General features: G+C 42.8%; 1 protein-coding gene across 8 annotated transcripts in view; it reads right to left on the minus strand.

Moving 5' to 3' along the window:
- The window catches only part of plekha7a (pleckstrin homology domain containing, family A member 7a), a 58793-nt gene that overhangs the window by 32672 nt on the left and 1809 nt on the right, over positions 1-24312 (minus strand). Inside the window, exon 1 of one of the 8 annotated variants that reach the window (XM_084672443.1) lies at positions 16922-17426. The exons of 6 other annotated variants lie outside the window; for them this stretch is intronic. In XM_084672443.1, coding sequence (XP_084528569.1) covers positions 16922-17064 — 143 coding nt within the window. In that variant the 5' untranslated portion in view covers positions 17065-17426. Of the gene's footprint in view, positions 1-8990; positions 9239-16921; positions 17427-24312 lie in introns of those variants that run through there. One more of the 8 variants, XM_084672444.1, reaches the window with a different exon arrangement.

Raw genomic sequence — 24312 nt, forward strand, 5'->3', positions numbered from 1 at the left:
GCACTGTCCGAGGGGCCTGTGTGGGAGGGGTTAAAGGGTGAAATGCTATCTGACACTCTGTGTGTGTGTCTCTTTCTCTCTATCCCTCTCTCTCTTTCTTTCCCCCCTTTCTCCCTCCTCCCCGTTCTCTCTATCTCTCTCTGCTCTTGTAGTCAATAAGGTTCTCTGGTGGCTGCTTCTGCCAGGGAACTCACACATTCACAGACAAGTGATAGGTAATGGCACAGTGTGGGCAAGCTACAAAATACTAACATGCACACATGTTGGCAAAGCTTTCCGACAGGCATGGGGTTGACTAAAGTCTACTCCCATGATGGTATCAGAGTTAGCTACGGCCAGTGCTGCAAGAAGAGAGGGAAGCCATTTATCAGAGCACGGCCAGGCGGTCTGTGGAAGGCTACTGGGGCCACTACAGACTTTAATGAGTCATCCTGACTGACCACAAGCCATTAGACTGTCAAACATATCTTATTAAACCATAGCATTGCAAACTGGTGGAAAATTCCCTGGAAAAGGAGGGACGGTTTCTGGAAATATTTGTGTCAACATTTTGTTAAGAATATTGTTTTGTATTATTGGCAACATCTTACAGTAAGGTTGCACAGTAAGGTACATGATGGTACCAGGTAAGCCAGAACAGGGCAGCACATCCGAGTAGCAATGTCCTCCCCACAAGATTCTCTGTCATTCCTTTTATTGACTTATTTGAAAAAGCAAACTTCTTAACAAAGCATTCAGCATGTCCCATGAGGATGTTGTTGTTTGGCCCACTTTCAACCATGGTCAGCCAGCCTACACACACCCCTACCCCTGACGGCCCACACCCGACCTCTCTGGTTTCACCCTGGCCATGAAATATATAGGCTTCTCCAACAGGAGAGGGAGGGTTAAGGGGCATGAGGGGGTGGAGGGTTAGTCACTGCAGCTGGCAGGCTGGCCACCAGGTTGAGGGCCCATTGGCAAAGCCCAGAGATAAATTTAATTACAGGGTTCAGGGTATATGGCAGTCCAGGTTGGTACTATACCGAATTTGAATTTAATTTCATTGGAATGCGAATTACATAGTCCTCAAAGGTATAATGTGGTTATCCATCCATCGCTGCACCACAATGAATCAAATGTCTGACCTGGTGTCTCATCAAAAACATGGTTGAGAGAAGACAAAACGGGGAAAAAATCTAAGCTATGCTACAAAGCGTTTGTACAAAAGATCAAAGCATGCTGGAGTATAGAGGATCCTCAGATAGGGAGAATTCTTAGAATAGATTCTTAGAATATATCTTTAACTTCCCCTTGGCCTCTCATACTTATCTTCAGGATTGGTGGCAAATAGATGTAACAAAAAATATCAAGAATTCCTCCAAATGAACAATAAGTCTGGCTCCAATTTTGGTTTCAGCATGCACATTCCAAATATTTTAAACTATCTGTTGACTCTCTAGATAAGGTTTGTTATTAAAGTACATTAGTGCAAGGATCCCAGTAATACCACACATGCAAGTTAATCTATACAATGACTGTGGTGAGCTCCCCTCTGTATGTGTGTAAGAATGATATAGGAGAACAGGTGTTTTTGTGGCCTGCAGCGCTAACATTAGCCGCGCGCTAACATTGTGTGGGCATCTGAGTGAGTGATTTACCACTCAAAATGGCCAGGACTGGACTGTGGTTAGGGATTCACATGTTAAAGACAAATTCAAGTTTTCTAAGATCTAAGAGTGAAAGATTTGACTGAGATGGTAGCTCTAGCTTTTTCCTTAAATATGTCCACTCCAATATGAGGGACTGCAAGTTTACTTGAAAGTAAGTTATAAAATCAGTCAATCCCTCTTCAACACTTTTGAACTTCATTAAGTTTAGGTTTCCGAGTGTGTAAGTGAGACTGTGACAGTCTGAGCAATCACAACGCAGGTTGTTCAATCCTTGTCCACATACCAATCAGCACTGTGGTATTGGCTGTCTTCCCCGGAACCTGATTGACTCTCATTAAATTCACTCTGGAAGGGCCTGGGAACAGATTGTCTATTAAATGTATCATTGCCAAGATAATGAAAATATTTGCATTAGCATAAACAAGGATGGCAGAAGGATGAGGTTGTGTGATTGGGAGGAGAGTGCCAAGCACTGAGCTGTGTTTAAAGTCATTAGGAATATGCCTACATCAACTAAAACCCTATTCTATACACGAGATCATGCATTCATGAGAAGAAAGCTGATTTATGCTGAGCATTGGAAGAGCAGTGTGAAAGAGGGTTGCATGGAAGCTATTCACGACGAGAGTGAATGTGCAAGGGTTTAAAGATATTTACAAGAAAAAAATTAGATAGAAAAAATAGACTTGCCCAAGTCTAATCTGGTCATGCTTCGCTATTCAAGGATTCAAACACTGTGGCATGTACGAGGTGAGGCATCATCAGGGAAGATTCCTCAGATGCAGAGCAGCAACAGGATAAAGTCTACTCCCAGCTCTGGATAAGAGCGTCTGCTAAATGACTAAAACAGAGAGAAGGATCACTTATTGGTCAGATGGATGCAGGCAGAGCGAGAGGTGGTTGTAACTTGAGGGATGAAGGCGATATGAGATGTTTCCAGTGAATTAGGTTAGAGGGCAGCAGCGTGTGCTGGCTCTAGATGGCGCTGAGGTTAAAGGGGTAGTGCTCTCAAAAATAATTATTTGGGGGGGCAGAAGTGGTTAATCTTTGAGTGGTCTATTTGTGGTCTCCTCAGTGTGAAAGCCACTTAGGTGCTACATCATGCTTAGAATAGAATAAAATAGAATAGAATAGAATAGGACTTTCTGGTCTTCATATCTCATGAGCTTTGAATCACCCAGTGATACTGACTTTAAAAACATCAACAACATTCCGATAGAAGACGGTTTTACCTTTGCCTAAACGTCCCCCTCTCTCCTGCCCCGCCCGTACATCCCTTCCAATGCACACCATGCACACCTGTAGTGACACCAGGTACCTTACAGGCACCCAGGGGACGTGGCCCTCGGAAGCACAAAGCCACTGATTTACATCGATCCTGACGACACAAACTCAGACTGCAGTGCGTCTCTCTCGGGTGCCGCGGCAGGGTCCACCTCTTCGACTCTTATCGGATCCTCTCCGACCGAGGCCAGTCGTGGGAGAGTAACTCGGGAAGAACACGAGGCCCGGGTGAAATCAATGTACTGTTCTTTCAGATTTTGATGACACCGTATTCAAGGAAATGTGCAAGCAACGTGAGATCTGCAGCTGAAAAACGGCCTTCTCTGCAACAAAGAAACTTGCCTACGTCACTAAACACAGAACTGCAGATCCTTATCACTGTGGGTTCACATGGTTCTTACTGCTCCTATAGCTCTATGCACACATAGAAAACTTTGCATAAATGCTTGATGCGGGTCTACTGGGTTATATCGAAATGAGTGGCTCAGGTGACAGTCTGAAATGAATCCAGGTTACAGAGTATCATGTAATTACATGTCAGTCCACGCTCCTCTTGTCCTTCCCTTTCATTGATTCGATTTACACTGTGTTTCCACGTCACAACATCTTACTTTCACTCGGGCTCAACAATTCAGGGCTCAAAGTCTAGACAGCCTTCAGTATACAGGCTGACAAGATTTTTTTCAAATCCTCTCTGGTATCACGTTTTCCCTCGATCCGCTCCCTAACTCCCCCTCTCCCGTTCCTCATTTATTACCCTCCCATCCTCTGACTATTCCTCGCTTTTCTCCACTCCTTCTACATCCTCCCCTCGCTCTCTCCTCCTCTCTCCACTGGAAGAGAGCTATCCTCTCTCTCCCCCCCTCTCTCCCTCCCTCCCTCCCTCCCTCCTTTCTACATCTCCAGCTCCCCATCTGCCCCTTTCATCCTCTCCCCCTACACTCCCCACCTCTCCATCCTAATCATTCTTGTGTTCTCTCCACTCCCCCACCTCCCTCAGACGGAGGAGGTTATGAGATCGCCTTCAAAGTTAATTGCGCTGTGGTCGAGAAGCAGGATTGTGATTCTGCCATCCTGATGAGATGCTCCATCTTGATTGTGGCCTGCTTGGGTAAAACACACAGCTATTGCCACATCCGCCCCAAAAAGCTGTCAATCGTTACCCCTCCAACAGATGGTGTCTTGGGTCTCTCGTGAAGCAGGGCAGACAGGGATTTGGGTTTTCCTTTCTTTTTTTCTTCCTATGGACCACTGGTGCACATTGTTGCTATGGCAATGGTTGGAGATGTGGTAATATTTGCCAAATGATATGCTCATGTTCTCCATTATCATAAACCCTGCCAACAGAGACTTTCTATTGAAAAGTGCACTTTGGGCGATGAGGGAGGATTTCAGCAGGAGTGTCTACTACACACACACAGACACACAGACATACTGTGTTCCTTCAACAGGCCTGAGTCACAGCATCAACAGTGTGTAGGAGGTCAACAAGGCTCCTGCACACTGGTGAGCCGGGATTCAGCCTGGGGACAGACAGGCAGGTATGCAAATCACTGAGAACTTTAAACTGCATTCACATTCGAAACGCCTAAGAACAAGCTGCTGTTCCCGTTGGAGAATGGACTGGTTGACTTTCTGTGTGTCTGTGTGTGTGTGTGTGTTTGTGTGTGAGTGTGTGTGTGTGTGGGGGGGGGGGGGGGCTGACCAGGGGGCAGAGAGAGAGCCAGAAAAAATAGGATGAGAGGAAGGAAAAGGGGCTTGGACAGTCTTTGATGCATGTGTGCTACCGCTGGGCCGGTCAGCTTTGCAGCTACCATTGTTCCCATCTGACCATACATGAGTCATAAGTCACACAGAGAGTTTCAGCACCAGAGAAGGCACAAATTAACTCCACCCAGATACACAAAGACTCCAGAGGAATCCCACATGGCGAGTTTGAAGGTGGAAACACTGGGCACTGAGCATTCACGCATGTCTGGTTTAATCTTTAAAAAAAATTAAAACATGTGAACACGCACACACGTGCACACACGTATATTTCACACTGTGAGAGTCCACTAATAAGATTGTTACCGCATTTCAAAAGGCATTATTTAAATGTCACCATAGTGACAAATTATCGAACAGTAATTTGAAACACTGCTAAATGTATCCTCCTATTAAAATGACCAAACTGAAAAAATATGAAATTGTACTTTAATTTCAGTTAATATATGTGCTAATCTTTGATAAAAAATTGGATCACCCTGTTTTGGAACCGAGCAAATCAAATATACACACAATGTCTTGATGTGTCAAATTTTCATCTTACTCTTTAGTTCATAAAACACAATTTCTAATCAATTACCGTACTGAAACTAACGAGCGTAAATGGGCTGATATCTTTGCACACCACCCACTCATTGTCAGAATGTGTGTAAACAATGGCACATTATACCCAAGTATGTGTACTGTGGAATGCAGGCTGCCCACAGAGGCTGGTGGGGAGGACTGACCTGCTTCTTTTCTTCTCAAGCCTACTCACAATGTTGTTCTCTGGGGTTCAGAGGAAAATTCAAATTGTTTGTTTTTTTTTTTATGTGGGTTGAGAAGAATTCACTGCAGTTGTGTTTGCTACATCCCATTTGTATGAAGCTGGAGAAATATTTATCCACATAGTGCAACTGCTTGATCATCAGAGCGTGCCAGATTCGGTTAGGTGCTCAGTGCCCCCTTGCCACATCGTCTTTCTGAACATCACATGGAGTGCACATACTATGTTTACACAAAAAAATACACCAAGACATCTTCCATATGTACTGGTTCTATATGAAGCAGTAACATTTGCTATGTATTAAGTTGTTAAAAAAAACACACAGACAGCACAAGGATATGTATTGTGCTCAAACATTGTTGGGACTTGTCCATCCTACCTTTCAGGCCTGAGACTAGTGCAGAAGCACACACTTCCTAAGCAGGTAGTCAGCATCGCCGGTTCCCTCCAAAAGAGCCACGTGCAAAGCAAAACATCTACCCTGGAAGAACGTAGTAGTTCTCCTTCATTAAAGGTAGTGATTTAGCGATTTTCACTCTGATACACAGAAGAAGATCCAGCATTTTCCTTCTTGAGTGTGGACCTTATGCTTCACATTTTTGGACACACACACTACTGAGATCCAGAGATTTGGGGAGCGGGGTTACAAAATCAACTCATCTCTTCTCATCTCATTGGAAGTCTAATGACCCATGTCCACAACTGAGCTCAATCCCCACACCCCTGATCCTCTCAATCCATTGACAGCACGAATGAGAACTAATGAAATGCACGCCCAGCCAGATTACTCGTCAGTAAAGCTCTTGGGACCTTATTAAGCACACAAACTTTTTGTGGACTTTCATTGTCCCTACATTGGTGCAAAATCTTTTCTTCTTGTGCTTCCTGAAACAATTTATCTGGGGCTACCAAGCTGGTATATTGAAAAAGGTAATTTGTTATTCGTAAATGAGGAAATAAGACATGCAATTAGACTGCCAACGGCGCCAGGGAGAATATTACTGTTTGGGATAGGATGTGTGTGGTGAGGCCGCAGTGAAAATGGTTCAGCATATGCAAAAAGAACAGTGACTCAGTAGTGTTAGATTGCCTTACTGCACTGTACATGACTATGCTACATACATGGACAGTGAATGACAGATTCTGTTTCAAGCATTCCCTGGACAGTTATTTGCTATTTTGTTTCAATTTCTCTCTGTCCAGCAGATTTGGTTACTGATCCCTGGTCTTTGTGTGCTTGTGTGTGTGTGTGTCTAGTCCACAAAAACATACCAAAAGACTCCCACACCAGTCTCATCCAACCAACATTCTTTCGAACCCTTTAAGCCTTATTCCACCTCAACTGTCAGCCCTGCCATCTTCTGAACCAGATCAGCAGCATTCCAATAAAACAGCTAAAGGCACAAATGGAAACATCAGTTCCTGTGAAGAGATATGATAAGATTACTGGGCTACTATGGTGACACTGTGGTCAAAACATCAGATTTACAGTTTACTGAGATCCCTTGCCTTTGCTTAATCCTGCATTGTGTCATGTCCAGATGAAGGGTGGAAATGGTGTGCCTTAGTGAGAGTGGATGCATGCGTTTGTAGTGTGTGTGTGTGTGTGTGTGTGTGTGTGTGTGTGTGTGTGTGTGTGTGTGTGTGTGTGTGTGTGTGTGTGTGTGTGTGTGAATGTGTGTGTGTGTGTGTGTGAGTGTGTGTGTGTGAGTGTGTGTGTGTGTGTGTGTGTGGTGACAGACACTCGGGGATGAGCAAAGGTTCCAAGACAATCTGCTCCCTACACACCCCTGCTGTGACAACAGACCAATCCATTTAGTGCTAGCCTGCTGACAGAACACACACACGTGCACACACACACACACACGTGCGCACGCACGTAAAAGCACACACAACACTTCTGTCCATTTAGTGAGAAATGCGAGGTAGCACACAAGGAGATTATTGTGATCATAAACATGTTACCACACAACAATCGAAACAACAAGGTATCGTGTGTATGTAACCGCAATGTGCACAAATACAGATCTATAAGCAAGCACAAGCATGCTATCAATAATACCATCACATACACAACACAAGGATGAAGACATTCTCACCTCATCCCACTATGCCTGGGCAGAGCTCATTGTAGCCTAAGTCAAGCGTAGGAGAATTTGCTAAGTACTTCCTCAAACATCCAGTAATACCTCCTCATTTGGATGTTTGAATGTAAACAGAGAGGGAGGTAGAGAGGGAGGGAGGGAGACAGGGAGGGGCGAAGAGAGAGAGAGTGCCAGCAGGGTGTGCGAGCTGGGTGGAGGCGATCTGTGTCACCGTCCACTTTATTGACAGTTGAGCCAATAATTAACCAGTGCTGCCTCTCAGGTCATGTTACTTTCAAAGTATACCAAACTAGTTTTAGTTCAACAAGCTGTTAAACTAGTCTCCATTTGACAAACTAACATTCCTTTCTGAAAATAAGAATGTTTTTTGTCACTGCTGGAACAGTGGAGTGGAATTTCGAGCTGAAGGCTATTTCCTTGGTTTGCTTTTTTAGTCAATAACTCAGTCCAGTGATATCACAGGTAACTGATAACTGATGTGCCTGTGAGACCGGAGCTATGAGTCATCCTCCAATCAAGCCCCCCCCCCCCCCCCCACAGCAAGGATCATACACATAGCACACACATGATAGTACATGAACGTGCACACTTCCGCGTCATTACAAAGATGTACATGCATTCATATTTCATTAAAGCCTCATAGCCTTGTAGAATCAAAATCAAAGAACTCAGATTCCAGAAAGGTTGCAATAAAAGTCCTTCACAAAATACAAGAAAATAGAATTTGGGGTATTTTTTGGTGTATTATATAAACAACTACAATTTCTGGCTAAGAAATATTAAAAGGCGGCGACTGAAGACTTGAGGAGTAGGGGCTGTTCCTCCCTCAGGGGTAGGGATGGATAGTGTACATTTGAGACAGGAGTGCAGTCACATCCGCAACACTGTGATAAATGTCATTATGTGATACTGGGGGTGAACCTGAACAACCAAAATGAGCAAGAATGCTCTCTTTATTTGATTTCATTTGCAGAACCCATACAATCTCAACCTCATCATGGTCAATTGATATGAAGGAAAGTTGACCAACTATCAAGTAAAGGGTATTATCCTCTCTGTGATCCATGCCATTCCAGTCATTTAATTGGCACCTCAAATCTGTGAAATTACATAAATAACATGATGACAAGCTGACCAAAATACCATACCTATTGTTTTGTTTTTACAAAAGCAGAATCTGTTCCCTTGTTCTCAGTGCGTCACTTGTTCAAGTGCAGTACACTAAAACAAACATTTACGAGTTAACAGTGCCAAACATGTTTTGCCTTAAGTGATTTAGAGGTCAAAAACACAAGTTGTACTTCAGTACACAAGAAAGCCACAAATACTAACCCACACTACTCGGACAGATTATAGTCCTCTCCCAGAGAGTTAGATACTCTGAGGGAATGGAGAGAGGACTTGCAGTATACACACCTGCAGGGCGCATGGTAGAAGGGATGTCCAGGGTGAGTCATGTGAGTGCAGTATCCTGTCTGGCTCCACATGGTCCATCTGCTATTCCCCTCTGGGTTTAGCTGCGTGTTGTTTTTGCTGTTCCAGCCACGGACCTGGTCTCGGATGTGTGACGGTTACATCAATAGATTATGTCTGCTCCGTCTTTCTGTGGCCTTTCCATTGAAATGAAGCGATGGAGAGAGTCGCAAGAACTAACTTGATGTCAAGTGAAACAGCAGACTGGGGGAAGAGGAGAAACATCAGAAGCTTGAAAGGAGCTCTGGACACACCTGTACAGCCCCCTCAACCCCTAACTATGCAGTCACACATGGTTAGGTCAAACCCCCTTTGGCATTACAGAACTAACACTATATATATATATATTCTATCCAGCGCCTAGCCCCAATATTCTGGCCTGTTACACACGTTCCATGTCCTTCAGATGGATACCTTCACTGTCCAAAGCAATTTGTCCAAGATACTGTATCTCAGCTTGTTTCTCCAGTTTAAAATCTTTCAAACATGAATCTCCAGGTGGCCAGTACGTCCTGGGTTTGGAATCTTCAAAATCTTCAAAGTCTTGCTGAGCTGTGTTTGCAACTATTTCTTCTGCCTAACATTAGTTGTGTCTCTAAACGTCAAAGTACCCAGGACACTAAAAGCATGTAATCATAGTTCTTCACCTCCTGTGCCGTTATCCATCTCTCCTCTTTAGCATCTAATGTATCTGCAAGGTACTCGAAGCCGGTAGAAGCAAGTATCTCTCTCCCGCTCCAGCTCTCCAGCCTCATGACATAACAACACTGCACGCCACTTAACATCTGAGCACACACAGACAGAGAGAGAGACAGAGAGAGAGAGAGAGAGAGAGAGAGAGAGGGAGGGAGAGGGTGTGTCAGAGCATGCGAGAGATTGAGAGAGGGAGAGGGAGGGAGAGAAGGAGAGGGAGGGAGGTAGACAGAGAGAAGCTGCTCCCCTTTTCCCACCTCACGCTCACAGGCAGGATACGCACTGCTGGGAGAGGGAAGGGGGAGTGTGGTGTCGCAAAATGGAACGGTAAAAACAGAGCGGACGGTTCGACTGATGGAGGAAAGAAAGAGAGAGAGAGAGAGAGAGAGAGACAGAGAGAGAGAGAGAGTGAGAGAAAGAGAGAGAGAGAGAGAGAGAGAGAAAGAGAGAGAGAGAGAGAGAGAGAGGGGGGGGAGAGAAAGAGAGAGAGCTAGGGCAAGAAAGCGAATTCGAAAATTGAACTGAACATTTTGTTGAACTGAAAATTCATCCAGATACGTTACTCCCTGCTACTAGCTCACCTTACTGGTAACGTTGGCCATCTGCCAGCAGCAGGTTCAGTATATCCCTCCAATCAGCAAATAAAGCCTGCAGGTAAGAGGTCACCTTTGTGCAGCTAAACAGAGATCTGCTATGTCTCCTAAGATGTAGACTACTCCACTGACCTACTAAGGAATAAAACCGTCAAGTGAAATCCCTGACACTGACATAACAAAGTGGCTGCAGTCACCAACATCCATATATTCCTAAATTATTATTTGAATATGGTTTGAGTCTGAATATTTTATTAGGAACTTTTAAGTTGTGTTTTTGTGAGCCATAAGGTAGCATAGGTATGTTGTACTCCTGGTACACTATGATATTATAAATTGGACTTTGAGGTCTCAACCTTTCAGCTAATGTTAGCAAGAACTGATAAGCTTGCTGTGTTCATGTCCAGAGGACTGTATCATTTTGGCATGGAATCATACAGCGTTGCAGCCCAGAGTTGTCACCCGAAACAGGAAGTTAGGTCATTAGATTCAAGTCTCCCATCAAGGACAACTAATGTTTGGATGCGTCATGACAGAGAGAGAGACAGACTTATTCTTATTGTGCAGAAGAGTTACAGCTCCTTGCTGGGTCTCTTCCTGTCTCGTTTTTAATTGGGTGCTTATGTCACGCTTCTGTTCCACCGAGACTAGAGAATGAGAGAGAAGGATGAAGGGAAGCTGGGAGGGAGAGAGAAAGAGGGAGGGAGGGAAAGAAAGAGGGAGGTAGGTACTTATGTCTCCTGCTGTTTGTTTCTATGAAATTCAATTCCAGACCAATCTCATCAGGGAGAGGAAAGGGCCTGATTCTCTCTCCCTCCGATTCTCCTTTCACTGCCATTTTCACTCTGTCTCCTTTCTTCTTCTTCTCTCTCTCTCTCTCTCTCTCTCTCTCTCTCTCTCTCTCTCTCTCTCTCTCTCTCTCTCTCTCTCTCTCTCTCTCTCTCTCTCTCTCTCTCTCTCTCTCTCTCTCTCTCTCTCTCTCTCTCTCTCTCTCCTTCTTCTTTCTCTCCCTATTTATACTCTGTTTCTCTCCTTCCAATCTCTCTCTCCTGCTCTCCATCTGTCAAGAAACAGGTGAACTGCCTTCACCTGTGCTCTCAGTCTGCCAACACACGCAATCAAAACCACACATACATTTTGGTCTGAAGTATTTCTCACACCCACACACACACTAATGTTCACCCATACAAACCCAAACACACCCACACAGCTGAGACTGGTTAGAGGCAGTGGGATCAGGCCTCTCCTCTCCTGCACTCCCGCCTGCTTGTCAAGGTTATATCCAGCCCTATATTTCAGGAATGCCCTAGAAAACTGTCAGATCTTCTTTCACCATCTCACTCGCTTTTTACTTTGATGTTTTTTTTTTTTTAGTTCTCCCTTTCACTTTTCCTTTCTCAATCTAATCTTCATCGCCATTTCTTGCTCAGTCCATCTCGTTTGTTTTATTTGAGTCCACTTCTCTCTCATGTCCTACCTTTTCTCTGATCTCACTCTTTCCTTTCTTTCTCCTGGCCCTTTCATGCTCAAGCTCTCCTGAGAATGTGACTTTTGCTGTGCCTTGTTACCTAATCAGTCTCCAGAATTGTTGAACTGAGCGGAATAAACTTTAATAGGAGAAGGTTAGACAAACTAGGTGTCATTGAGAAATAATAATTTTGCACAAAGTAGTATACCAAAGCACTTCAAGTTTATACTTCATTCATTGCAGTGTGAGGATGTCTGAGGAAACGTGTGTGTGTTGTTGCAGTAAGTGTCTCCCTCAGGAGCTTCTGATCCAGATTCTTCAATCTGAATTTTCCCTGTACGGACATACACCCACACACATAGTCCTACTATTAATACACCTCAGGAGAGTAATCTCCTGAAACAGTGCTGCCCTTAGGCCCAGGTACCCATCCATCTCTACAGACATGACAGAACAATTACAAGAAATCCAGAACAGGACCCATTGCAAGACTCCTGCAGGTGCTGAACACAGACATCCCTGCTGTTTGCTGCCGGAGATTTACAAAAGCATCACATTGAAAGAGAACCGGAAACAACAAGTGCTGGAAACCATACATGGATTGAATTATTTCGCATAAGCTTGCTGACCATTCTGACCATGGTGTGCAGATTGACAGTATCTTGGACCGTGGAACCCCAGTTCTACATTCCCTGTCCACCACCTCGCAGTCCACAAGACAGGTTGTTAGAACTCTATCAGCTGTCCGACTCCTCAACAACTTGCAAGATCGAACTCAACACCCTGACCCCCGACCCCCACCTCACACCTCATGGTAACAAGGTCCGGCCTATTTTTAAGTCGCCAAAAGTTGCTGAGCATTTCTAATTGTAAAGGACTGTAAAGAACTGAAGTGTAGGTAGACCACACAATCAATAGCCAAATTGGATGAGGAAGATGGACATCATCAAAGTCCCTCATTTGGATATCAGATGCTGTCATGGTAGTTAGTCCCTATGAGAAGATTGACTGGTCTTAACATCTATCTGGGTCTTAACAGAAACCGAGACAATGGGTTTGTCAGTATAGTCACTATCACTGACGCTCCCTTAATATACTCCATCTGATCGTTATCATCTGAGCCTAACGAATCTCATTTGTCAGGATGACAGTGCCTCAATCTGCCTAAGGGCGACAAATGAAATGTTTAGAATGGATAGCTTTCTCTTCTTGAACTCACCGTGTTATCAAGCTAAACTCAATGTTACCATGGTGACATACTGTATGACAACATTGTGAAACTGTTAGTGAATATTGCCTGCCAGTTTTCAGACCTTCATGTGGTGTAACTCTACTCTACATAGTCAGGTGAAAGGTCAGATCTAAGGGGATATCCATGACAGAGGAGTAAAATATCCATCATCCTCTGTGGAGATGTGATTGGTGCCTCTTGATTTCTTCAGACACCTTCCAGACTGCCTTGATAACAAGACTTGAATAACCTGAAGTTTATCAGTGGTAGTGATTTCTGCAATACTGTAACAAAACAGTTGACAAAACTAAACCCCTCCCAAAAAAGTAAATAAATAAAATTGCAGAAGATTCTTTTTGGGCCACTACCCACACAGTTAGCTGTATTGCTCATTCCACGAATGCACAATCCTAACAAGTTGTACCTCATTGTAAAGTTGACTAATCAGGCTTTTCAATTATATAAAATACAATACCAATTGGTAATATTGAAGGGGAGTAATAATCAACCAAAATAACGTTTCCAAACTTTTTTTGAGGGGTTTATGTGAAGTTTCTTAACCCATTACAACTTCCACAGTCTGCATGCCATTATGGAATAATAGATGCAGCAAAATATCTCTGTCAGACAATTGGTGTCATGATTAACCCAGTTTGAATTGCTGTCATAATCAGACCTTCAAAATCCCCGTATCCATGCCCAAGTGAATAAATCTAGTCTTGGAATAAGTACCTCAGAAATCCGAAAACTATTTTCTCCTTTTTGTGAAAACTGAATGAGTAAATTCTCAACATTGCAATCTATCAGAGCTTCCCATTGTTCTAAATGTCACATCGTTTACAGTGAAAGGTCAATGGAGAGCTTTTAATGAGAGCTCATTTGGTAGAGCAGAACCACTGAGGACTTTTGGACGGACGCTTTAAATGTCCCCACATACACTCAATAGACTTGCTGAGTCTGATCAAAATCGAATAACTGGCTATTAAAGGACATTCATGACGTGCGTTTACAATATGCCAGCCATATGCAATTCTGAGACTGTGATAGGCAAAAAGCGTCACAATAAATGTTGCCAAATACAGTTTACATACACATTAGAGAATGCAATGTATGTCACATTCAATGATACCTGTTCTGCATTGTACTATTCTGAGTTCAATGAATAGGCTAAAATGGAATCATCAAGTAATGTCACAAGTAACACAATCAAATATATACCCTTACCTGGGTTAAAGACCAAATACGCACAAAACAAATGCAATTAGAACTGGTCCTAAAGCACAGGGTAGAGTTTCTATCCTATTGGCTGCTGCTACTGTGTGAGAGAGAGGGAGGTTTACCATTACAATACACCCCAGGGAACAGGACAAAAGTAGTCCTTTTGTTAATGGACTGTGTTTTCCCCCCAACCTGATAAAGTCAAACATACAGGGCTTCGTTGTGGCTGCACAGTCGGCGTCACTGACTGACTGGAAAACAAACTAGTAAATAGATAAACTGACAGGTTTACAGACTATTAGACTAAGAGGTTGATTGATTGTCACTCTGAACTAAACACTGACTGATTAGTCGCTATGTCTTCCTCTGTCTAAGTAAATGACTGAGGGACCTGTTGAACCAACAGATCAGGTAACAGACTGAATGAGTCTGAATGACAAACGTAGAGAGTAACTGATGTGTGTATGACTGACAGACTGCGCTTTTTAAGACATCAGTGTGCCTCTTCCTATGAGATACCACAGTCACAAAGACACCAGAATCCAAGCCTGACATACCACAGGCCAGACACATCTCATTAAGATGCAAAGTCGAGCAGCCTTAAGCAAATGTGACATTTAACCAGGTTAAAACCCTTTTGGGAATAGAGTGATGACAGTTACCCCCCCCCCCCATTATCCCCCGCACACTCTAGGTCAGGCAACACAGACAGGACACACATATACAGGCAAGGAAAGTTGATGAAAAACATGTCCTCCACAGTTAGTGCTAACAATCATCACTTAAACGACAGCCGGGGGAAATATTCAAGTCATCCCCTGAATAATTCACTTTGTCTCCTTGTTTGAAAACAGCCTCCCCTCCCAATACGGATTCCAAATGGATGTGACAGGAAGAGGTTTCTCTTGAGATCACGCAAGACATTTCGAAAGAACAAAGTGTGCCGACATCAAATGATACACAGGAGCACTTGTAATGTCTCTGGTTTGGTGTCTTGAAAGGAGACCCGGGCAACCAAGCCCAATTGTGACATACAGCCATTTTGATCTGAGGTGCATCTCCTGAGTGCGGGGGGGGTGGGGGGTTCCGGTTTGCATTGGAAGCCTGAAAAGTCAACAGCAGCTCCTGGTGGCCATTTGGAGAGCAACACAGTTGAACCAGTGCAGACAGAAATGTTGCAATAGCCTGCAGCGGATAGAGGGGTTGTCTGAGCAATGTCAGAGTTCTGAGTACTTTAATAACCAGTTGTTACTCATGTCCTCTTGTCTAAAATGTGCGATGCAGATGGGAGGGAAATGGAATATTACAAGCTCTGAATACAGGGCATAAATGGCAACATGACAGTTAAAAGCAGTCATTTGGACTTCATTCCAAAGGCCATTCCAAAGGCAGTTATTATTTCAGGTTGATGTGGAAAATCACAAAAGACAGCATTTCATAGCCTCATGGTGTTATGTGTTGACAAAAAATGCTTTCTGCATTTCATTTCCACCTACTCTATTTCATAAAGAATACATGACATACTTAAATTTAATAATACTATGACAGCTCACTCTGGCATGGTCTTCACTAGAGGCCAAAGCAGCATCCAGAGAGAGATGTTTTTGTGCTTTACACCAACGTTTGCATAATAAGTCGACTCAACAAAAGAGTTGTGTTTGGTGTGATGTGATTCCCTTCCACACAGGTATTTGAATTTCAATTTGTTCCTGGGGGCTCTTGCAGAACCTTGGCATCTGCAGAATCCATCTGGTTCTTAGTCACTGCTATTTGGTTTAGCACAGCTTGAGAGCAGCAGTGAATTTTATCCATGTAAACAGCGACAGGCAACTGCAGAGAATCCGAGATCAACACTACCGTTTCCGGTATCATGATGCTATGTCATTTAACTGAGTCATTGTCATGTGCAAACAGCACTGAAACAGTTGTGTGACAATTAGGAGTTCACTCTTTCAGTTTCACTAGCTAATTGAATTGATGAATGGCAGTTTGGCATAATAGTTGTCTGTTTTTCCTATTACTGGTACAGTATTTATATGGCTCATCCTGCAGTAAGAAGCTATAGCCACCTGTTTTACTACGCTTGCTGCGTATTGCTGGAAACTGCTGAGCATGCTAGTAAAGCTGTCATATGCCTCCTGTCAGAAAGAATAAATCCAATATTTGCTTTAAACAGGCACCGAGTGTGTGTTTGTGTGCTAAAAGGGATGGGGTTATTGTGCATACGTGCCCGTACACAGTGACTGTTCTCCTTTGTGTGTTACTCCAGTTGACTTTGTGTGTAAATACTGCAGGTGGATTTGCCTTTACTGTGAATGTGTGTGGGCATGCGCATACATGTAGGGGAACCAAAAGGCCAGAACCCCCCCCACCCCCCTTACAAAACTGACACCACAAAAACAAACAAACCACAATGCGACAGGCCGTCTTACACTTAATGCACCAAGCTCCTCAAGATTAATTGGAGAAAAAGCATTTTGACATGGAACAGATCGATCATACCCTCATATGGTAGCTAATGTTTTGCAATAGTGGTATCGAAAGTGACATAATTTATCTACATTTCCATTTTATTCATTTAACAGATGATTATATACAGAGCGACAAACAAGTCATGCCTTTAGTAAGTACAGCAGAACTTAGATCTGTCAAAGTTAATGTTTACCCTGACCTGTGCATGGATTCCCAAGTAGTGGAGACATATTCTAGACTTGCAACAGCCTTGGTTCTTCTGGGCCATGTGGCATGTCGCTTGATAGGAACCAGCTCATGACCCGAGTCTCGGCTGGGGTCGCAGCCAAAACAGGTACCCATCCTTCAACAGTACTTCTAGACTACACGCTGTCTTTACACATCTTCTGTCTTCCTCGGCCAAGTTCACAATCATCTGTCTCTCTTTCTAGTCCATGTGTCCAAGTCAGTCCCTGACTCTCTGACTTCTTTTCTTCATTTATTCCACTGTGATGTTAGTCCTCCACCAACTTGAGTGGTCCTCTGCCTATTCCTTTGTCTCTCAATATCCCTCTGTTTTTCTCCCTGATTTTGGTTCTCCACAGTTTGTTTGTACTCGTTCTCTCTGTTTGACTCTCCTTCCGTTTCCCTCCCTCTCCCTCTCTCTTTCTGTCCTATGCCGTGTCTGTCCTCTATTCTCTCTGTCTTTCTTTTGCTCGTGCGTTCTCTCTCTGTTTTCTTTGTCTGTTCCAGGGTCTGATTTGATAGCCCCCTCAGTTCAAATGCTAATGTTTCTGTGCCCAGGGCCTGTTGGATGTCACATGTTATGTCACAGTGACAGAATGCCCACTGTCTCCCACAGAGAACCAGATGTTTAAGCCTCACACGTTGGATCAACCATCTTTCCAATTTCCCTCCCTCTGTCCCTCAATCCCTCCTTTGTGCCAGTCCTCCTCCGCTCTGTCCGGTATGGACGCACCCCCTTGCTGTCCCCACGCCTCTGTTGTTGTCTACAGGCACCAGCCATGTAGAGAACAACTGGCAGAGGACCTCGTCCGTCAGGCCGGGTGGTTAGTCATGTGAATCATTCACAAGCCGCACGAGGGCGTATGGTGGACGGAATGAGATGACTGGACTAGCGTCTCATTCTCAAAAGCAGCTTCTACATGTCCTGTCTTTTCCATAAAACATGTTTCCTGTGTGACTCATCTCTCCATTCTTTGTCTCTGTGCCGCTCTTAGAGTCGCAGACCATCTTTTTATGGATTGTTTACGGTATATTGCTGACTGATGTACGTTATTTCAAACTCAAGAGTCAAAACATCTGAACTTGTTTTTAGCAGAAATGACCTAGCATATATACATGAAAGGATATGAACAAGAAAATACTTGCAGGTTCAAGGTGCTTTAGCTACTAGAGAGATTTCCTGTAGAGAGCACCTTATTGCCTTGGTTACATCAAGGGAATAGCATTAAAGTTTGTCAGGAGGTCTAACTGAAAATGAGAACTACAGAAAAGGAGGAGAGAGGATTTCCTGAGAGAGCGAGAGAGACAGAGAGAGAGAGAGAGAGACAGAGACAGAGAGAGAGAGAGAGAGAGAGAGGGAGGGAGAGAGAGAGAGAGAGAGAGAGAGACAGAGAAAGGGAATGTGAGGGGGTCAGATATATCTCAGAGGTAGAGCATTTGACTGCAGATCAATAGGTTGCAGTTTCAAATCCCCCCTGTATGTCGCTTTGCAAAAAGGGTCTGCTAATTGAACACATTATTTTTACGGAGAAAGAAAGGGGAGAGAGAAGAGAGAGACAGAAGGCCAGGGGAAAGAGTTTTGTTTCAAATCATGTAGGGAATAAACGTAAAGAAGAAGAGACCTTTAATAAGAGGGAGTTAGTGAGAGGACGAAGGGATGTTTGAACTGGATATGGCAACAGGAAATCCATTTGAATGGATAAAATTGCCTTCGGTTTGTAGAGGCCAACATTCACAAATGAAGTAGGAACATGGTTCCCCACAGAACCATTGGTCTAGATTATCCTCAACTTTTTAACAGACAAATGCTGCTAACCATCAATAATATCACAGCTTAAGTCAAAATGAAAGTGTTGGTGATCCAGTATAGATGGCCTGTCACACACTGTCACAGATAGAACATCTAACAGAGAAGTTTATGGTGACAGGGTCGCAGCAGAGGGCTGCATGGGTCTTATCTCTGTGGTGCAGCTTGACTATTATGGGATGTACATGTTGCCCGATATCAACACAGACAGCAAATCAAAACTGACTGTATTGGCAGTGATAGGAACCAGAAAAAATATATACTTTACTAAATTAATTTATTTGATATGTAGTGTTTCAAAACATTCCTGTGATGTGTTATCTTGCGTAAGGTTTGATATTGTAAGAGTGATTCAAAATTCTCTTTACCTAAAAGGGCTGAAAACTGACTAGCCCCTGAAAGTGTCAGATGTCAGAATAGAGGCAGGTCTGAGAGGACTTCCAAAGAGCACTCACACTGAGTCTGTGCGAGCAGAGTGTACAGCCAGTTGTAACCATGGCAATTTGATAGGTGGCATGACAGACACAGACAGGGGGTAAACCTGTGAAATAAAAGCCCCTCTATATCCCTCCCCACTCCTTTGACATCTGGGCTTTGAGACTGCAGTCACACACATATACGAACACAAACACACAATGCTGTCTGTGCACACACATATATAAAGAGGAAATGCTTATCTTTAGAGGCCATTCCACATTTCTTTTGAGAAAAAAATTAACAAAAAAACATTATTTCAATGGCACTACAGTTGAGACTCATCTGAAACCTTGTTAGCAGAAGAACAAAGGTAAATTTTGTCTGGATGAAATACAAAATGTGTGCATCTTTGAAACAGATGTGGCTTGAACTAAACAATGACGAATTTAAGCTGGGTTAGGCAATTTTTGCGAAGCTATCTATTTTAGCCTCGGTTTGACACATTCAATCCAAAATATCCCACCCCCTACTTCGAAGCAACTCCCACAAAACTATAGTAACACGCAATGAATGCAGGCTTTAATGACGAGCACACTAGCAAAGCTAGTTTTTTTGAGAAAGCCTATCCAAAATGGACTGAGGGAATGGTAAGTATAAAATAGATATTTGAAAATCAATGAGAGATCAATAGAGAGCAATTCTTGACTGCTTTCCCCAACTCCCCAAGAGTTCTCAATACAGCAACATGCCAGTTAGCTAGCTGTAGGTACAGAGCTAGTTACGCAAGTATGCCATGAATTTTAAGCAATCAAAGAAAACAGTAAATTATGTTTACATATGCACACTGCACGCTCAGGCACCTACACAACAGGATCTACACACACACATATTATATGCAAATATACAGTACTTGTCCACCAATACAAACCCACAACCGCACACACACACACACACCTTGCTACAAACTTGCTGGTGTTCTTCTCACCTGTTTTTTTCTTTTTTGCCTCAGTTGTGTGTTAAACAGCCTGTACTGTTTTATAATGTTATCCAGGCTGACATTCTATAAATATATATGTATATAATTATATACAGACAGACATTCAGCTGTATCTGGGGTTACAATCTTGAGAGCTTGTACTTTATATTGGACTAAATGTTAGTTTACTCAAAGCATCACTGATTAGAACCAGCTATAATTGACAACATCAATTTCTTCCAGGCCAACTTCACAAGTGCCATTTTCTCTTTGGCTTTGGCATTGGAATGCATTTATGTCAGTGTTTCTCCCAATGGGGTGTCAATTGTTTGACAACCTTAAAATAGAACTGTCTTCCGGTTTCTAAAGTAAAACTGAGACTATGCTTGCATTGAAAATTGTATAAGGAGTAGTGTAGCAGTCTGAGTTAAGAGAGTTCACTGTCTGTCATCACAAGCCTGTTCTTTTATTAAAACATTATCTTGGTTTAAGTATGCATCCCTAGGCTAAACCATAATCTTAAAGCTGTGGTTATAATCAAAGTCAATTAAAATCCTAGTTCAACAAAATGTTCAACAAATATTGTACAATCACTGTATAAAATTATAAACATTAGCAGCTGAGAGCTTGTGTCATTTTGGCTACATTTAGAGGCATCGAAAGCAACCATTGAGGAAGCCTATTATGAGTACACACTCTTCCTATAAGTGATTAGTGAAGTAGGCTTCTTTCAATGACTAAATAAGGAGGACATGTTCCAAAGCATGGGCTGCACTGAACACAGTTCCTAATATCACCTGAATTTGACTGTAACTGCAAAATGCATTCAAGTAACAATCCTTCACGCCACAAGCCTGTCTGTAAATGTATTTCTGTGCCATGAAGAAGTCCGTCCCAGGGCCTTGAGAACCTTTTGAAATCTTCAACGTTCTTTACATTATTTTGGCTCTTTGAGATTTCTCCTTTTCATGTCCATCGCTCACAACCTTACTTCCTTTAGCAGCAGACCAGATAAGACCTCATCATCTTAGACTCAATGCATAAGAAGGTGACTGAAGGACATACTCTATGACATCATCAAGCAAGCTGACCAATGAGTAGCTGGAAAAGCTCCTTCTCGAAGACTATTTTGGGGCAAACTAAAAGACCCGCCTCCCTGCTGTGTACGTTCTACCCACTAGTCAATGGCTGTGGCCACACCTCCTTCATCAGTGACTGTGCCCAGGTCCAGCTAGGCCCATAGAGATAATGAGCCAGAACAAACCAGGTCTTAGCTCAGCTACACACACACCCACACATGCACAGTAGCCATAAACACACACACACACACACACACACACACACACGCTAATGAAATCCATTCCCTCTCCATATTTCCCTCTCAGATATATACAGACACACACATATACACACATGCACACACAGGTGTTGATAAATAATTAGCCAGCCTCAGTGTTCAGTCCCTGAACTGAGCCCTAAACTTCAGATCTGAGTGAATGAGTCACAAACAGTGAGTCACTGCTTCTCTCCTCTGTTCTCATTTTTCTCCTTTTCTCCTCTGCTCTTAACTTTCTAGCCAATCTCCTCCCTCCCCCGGTTCCTTCACTCACCCTCGGTACCCACCTGCTCTCCACTCCAGTCCTTCTACCCCCTCACTCTATCCTATTACTACTTTTCATCCCTCCCTCTTCATCTGATGGTAGCCCCCACACTTTTACTCCTTGTACCGCTTTTTTCTCAAGAGAGGGTTAAAAGACTGGGATGAATCATTAATGACTTAACCTCCAGAGAAGCACATGAGTAGAGTAATACAGCTCTTAGTACTGTAGCAGCTGAGTTAACTGTGTATTGGTGTAAAGGAGTGTCCTGCAGTGAATAACGTCTGCAGACAGCACCTGAATTCCAACCATACTCTCCACTTTTAGCAAAAACAGAGATCAAACTGTGGCAAACCTGCATTTGATTTTCCTTAGACAGCTCTGGGTACTTTCCATTGATTTTATGGCAAGCAAATTTCTCATACAGAATACATGAAGAGCAACTTGAGCAGTTGCATAAAAAATGATTGCATGATGTCTGTTAGAAAATATGTTGTAACTTCTATGCCAATGCTATAGGAGGAGAGTATCATTAATCATTTCACACATTCTGAGTCTGTAAATCAGTCACAAAACAGTCACACAAATAACAGAATGTGTTCTGAACAGATTATGGACTATTTACTGAGTGAGTGTGGCTAAGAATGCAAAATACATCACAATCTAGATTGACAGCCGTGAAGCCAGATTTACCCTGATTTTGTCATTTCAAAAACAATGTTGAAGTTTTACAAATTGATGTGGAACAAGAAAAAACTTCTATATTTAGCTCAGTTGAGCAATGGAAAAAGGGTTATAAAAAGCTACTGTTTGCAAAATGTTCTCTTATTTTGTTCATAGAAAATATTTTAAATAGCCTTGGTCCCAAATTAAAAACAAAGCCCTCTCTATTGATGCAGAAACAAAAGACGCTAGGGTTTATGGCTTTCCTGTGAGCGGTTTTGTTAGTCTTGTAACTCAAGGTTTTTTGGATCACTTGACTTGTTTGGTAATGCTAAGATGTTAGCTGTGCAAATCAGTACAAAGGTGAAGATGACCTTTTGGCCTGACTGGGTCTAATTCAATGTGGCTGGTGAAGTGTATTGTACTAATACACTGGTTGCACTCTCCACAGTCATAGCCAAATCTTGCGGTCCTTGAAAGGGACACTTACTATGGTACTGCAATTTGCAACATAGCCTCTTTATTTAAACCTTGTCCTCGGTGAAACTCAAGTCCTCTTCAAAGCATAATCAATACATATCAAATTAAACAAGGGTTTACGAAAACAACGATATACAACATCTGTAAAATGATAATATTATATAAAATAAGATCTATCACGGTGAGTGCTTTGTGTCTACATACTTGTTCAAAGGTTTGATCTGTGTGCTGGAAACTTGCAACACCAACTTTTAGATGAATGTACATTAATTGTAAACTGCTTATGAATTAAACGTGTTAGAGGTTCAAGAAGCTGTCATTAAAATATCCACATCAATGATCCTTCCTGGAACACTTGCATTAATGTTTCTGCAGTGCAACAAACACCCATGGCCTGGAAGCTTCTTTTGAGCTTGACATTAAATATGAATAAATTACTAAATAAATAAACAGTCTGGGTTGGAATAACTTTTCAGGCTGCGAATGTACAGTGTTCTGCCACACAAAAAGTGAATGCGATCAGGAAATACTCTCTGTCCATTGCTTTCACTTAGCCACGTGTTTAGATGGAGCCATGTATTGCTCAAGCCCAGCTGATTCCCACAGAATGGCCAGTCCATGTCCAGCACCCCTTCTTTTCCCTCCCCCTCCCTCTCACACTGCTCCTCCAATCCTCCCGGCAGATCCCATCTAAGTTGGGCTGAGGGACATTTCTCTGAGGGGTTGATCCCCAGGTTTTTCCTCCTTCATCCTCAGGGCTCTGATCCTGCTGTGCTCCCTGGCACAGGGGCTCTCACACTGACAGACAAGCTGCGCGTGCACAAGTGTTTAGAAGTGTGCAAGTGTCCCCTAGTAACATGTACATCTCGGATAAACCCACAATTCCAAATGTTTGTAATAGTCTATAATTACATTATATGTACATTGTATCACATACTAATAGGGAGAGCCTTCCTACATCCTTATGAAAGAGCAGAGTAAGGATCAGAGCAGTGCTTGGGCAAATATGTGATTGCAATGCGGAATTACAGGATGTTCCACAAGATAAATATATATTTAGTGTATGTTTACACTGGGTAGTACACACTACGTACAAGTTTAATTGCACTGTGACAAGGACACTAATGTAAACCATATTCTGTTTTATGGACGTTTATAGGCTGTATAATGAGAAGCTACCACTTAGCCTCTTTTTGCTTGTATTAGTCCTCCTATCCACCATCACAGATTAATAGTGAGCACTTAAATGACTGAACTTAGCTGATGAGGATGTACTCTGTCATAGTTGTATCTGTGCTATCTAATCACAATTTCATAGTTCTGAGGACTTTCAACAAGCCAACTCAGACATATGGTATGCTGAAACATACAAAGGGATTTGGCTTAACAGAGTTTTACAGTAGGCCATAAATTTGTTATTTGTG

The sequence above is a fragment of the Hypomesus nipponensis genome, chromosome 14, assembly GCF_054491055.1.
Source record: "Hypomesus nipponensis isolate SF chromosome 14, ASM5449105v1, whole genome shotgun sequence".
Taxonomy (NCBI): domain Eukaryota; kingdom Metazoa; phylum Chordata; class Actinopteri; order Osmeriformes; family Osmeridae; genus Hypomesus; species Hypomesus nipponensis.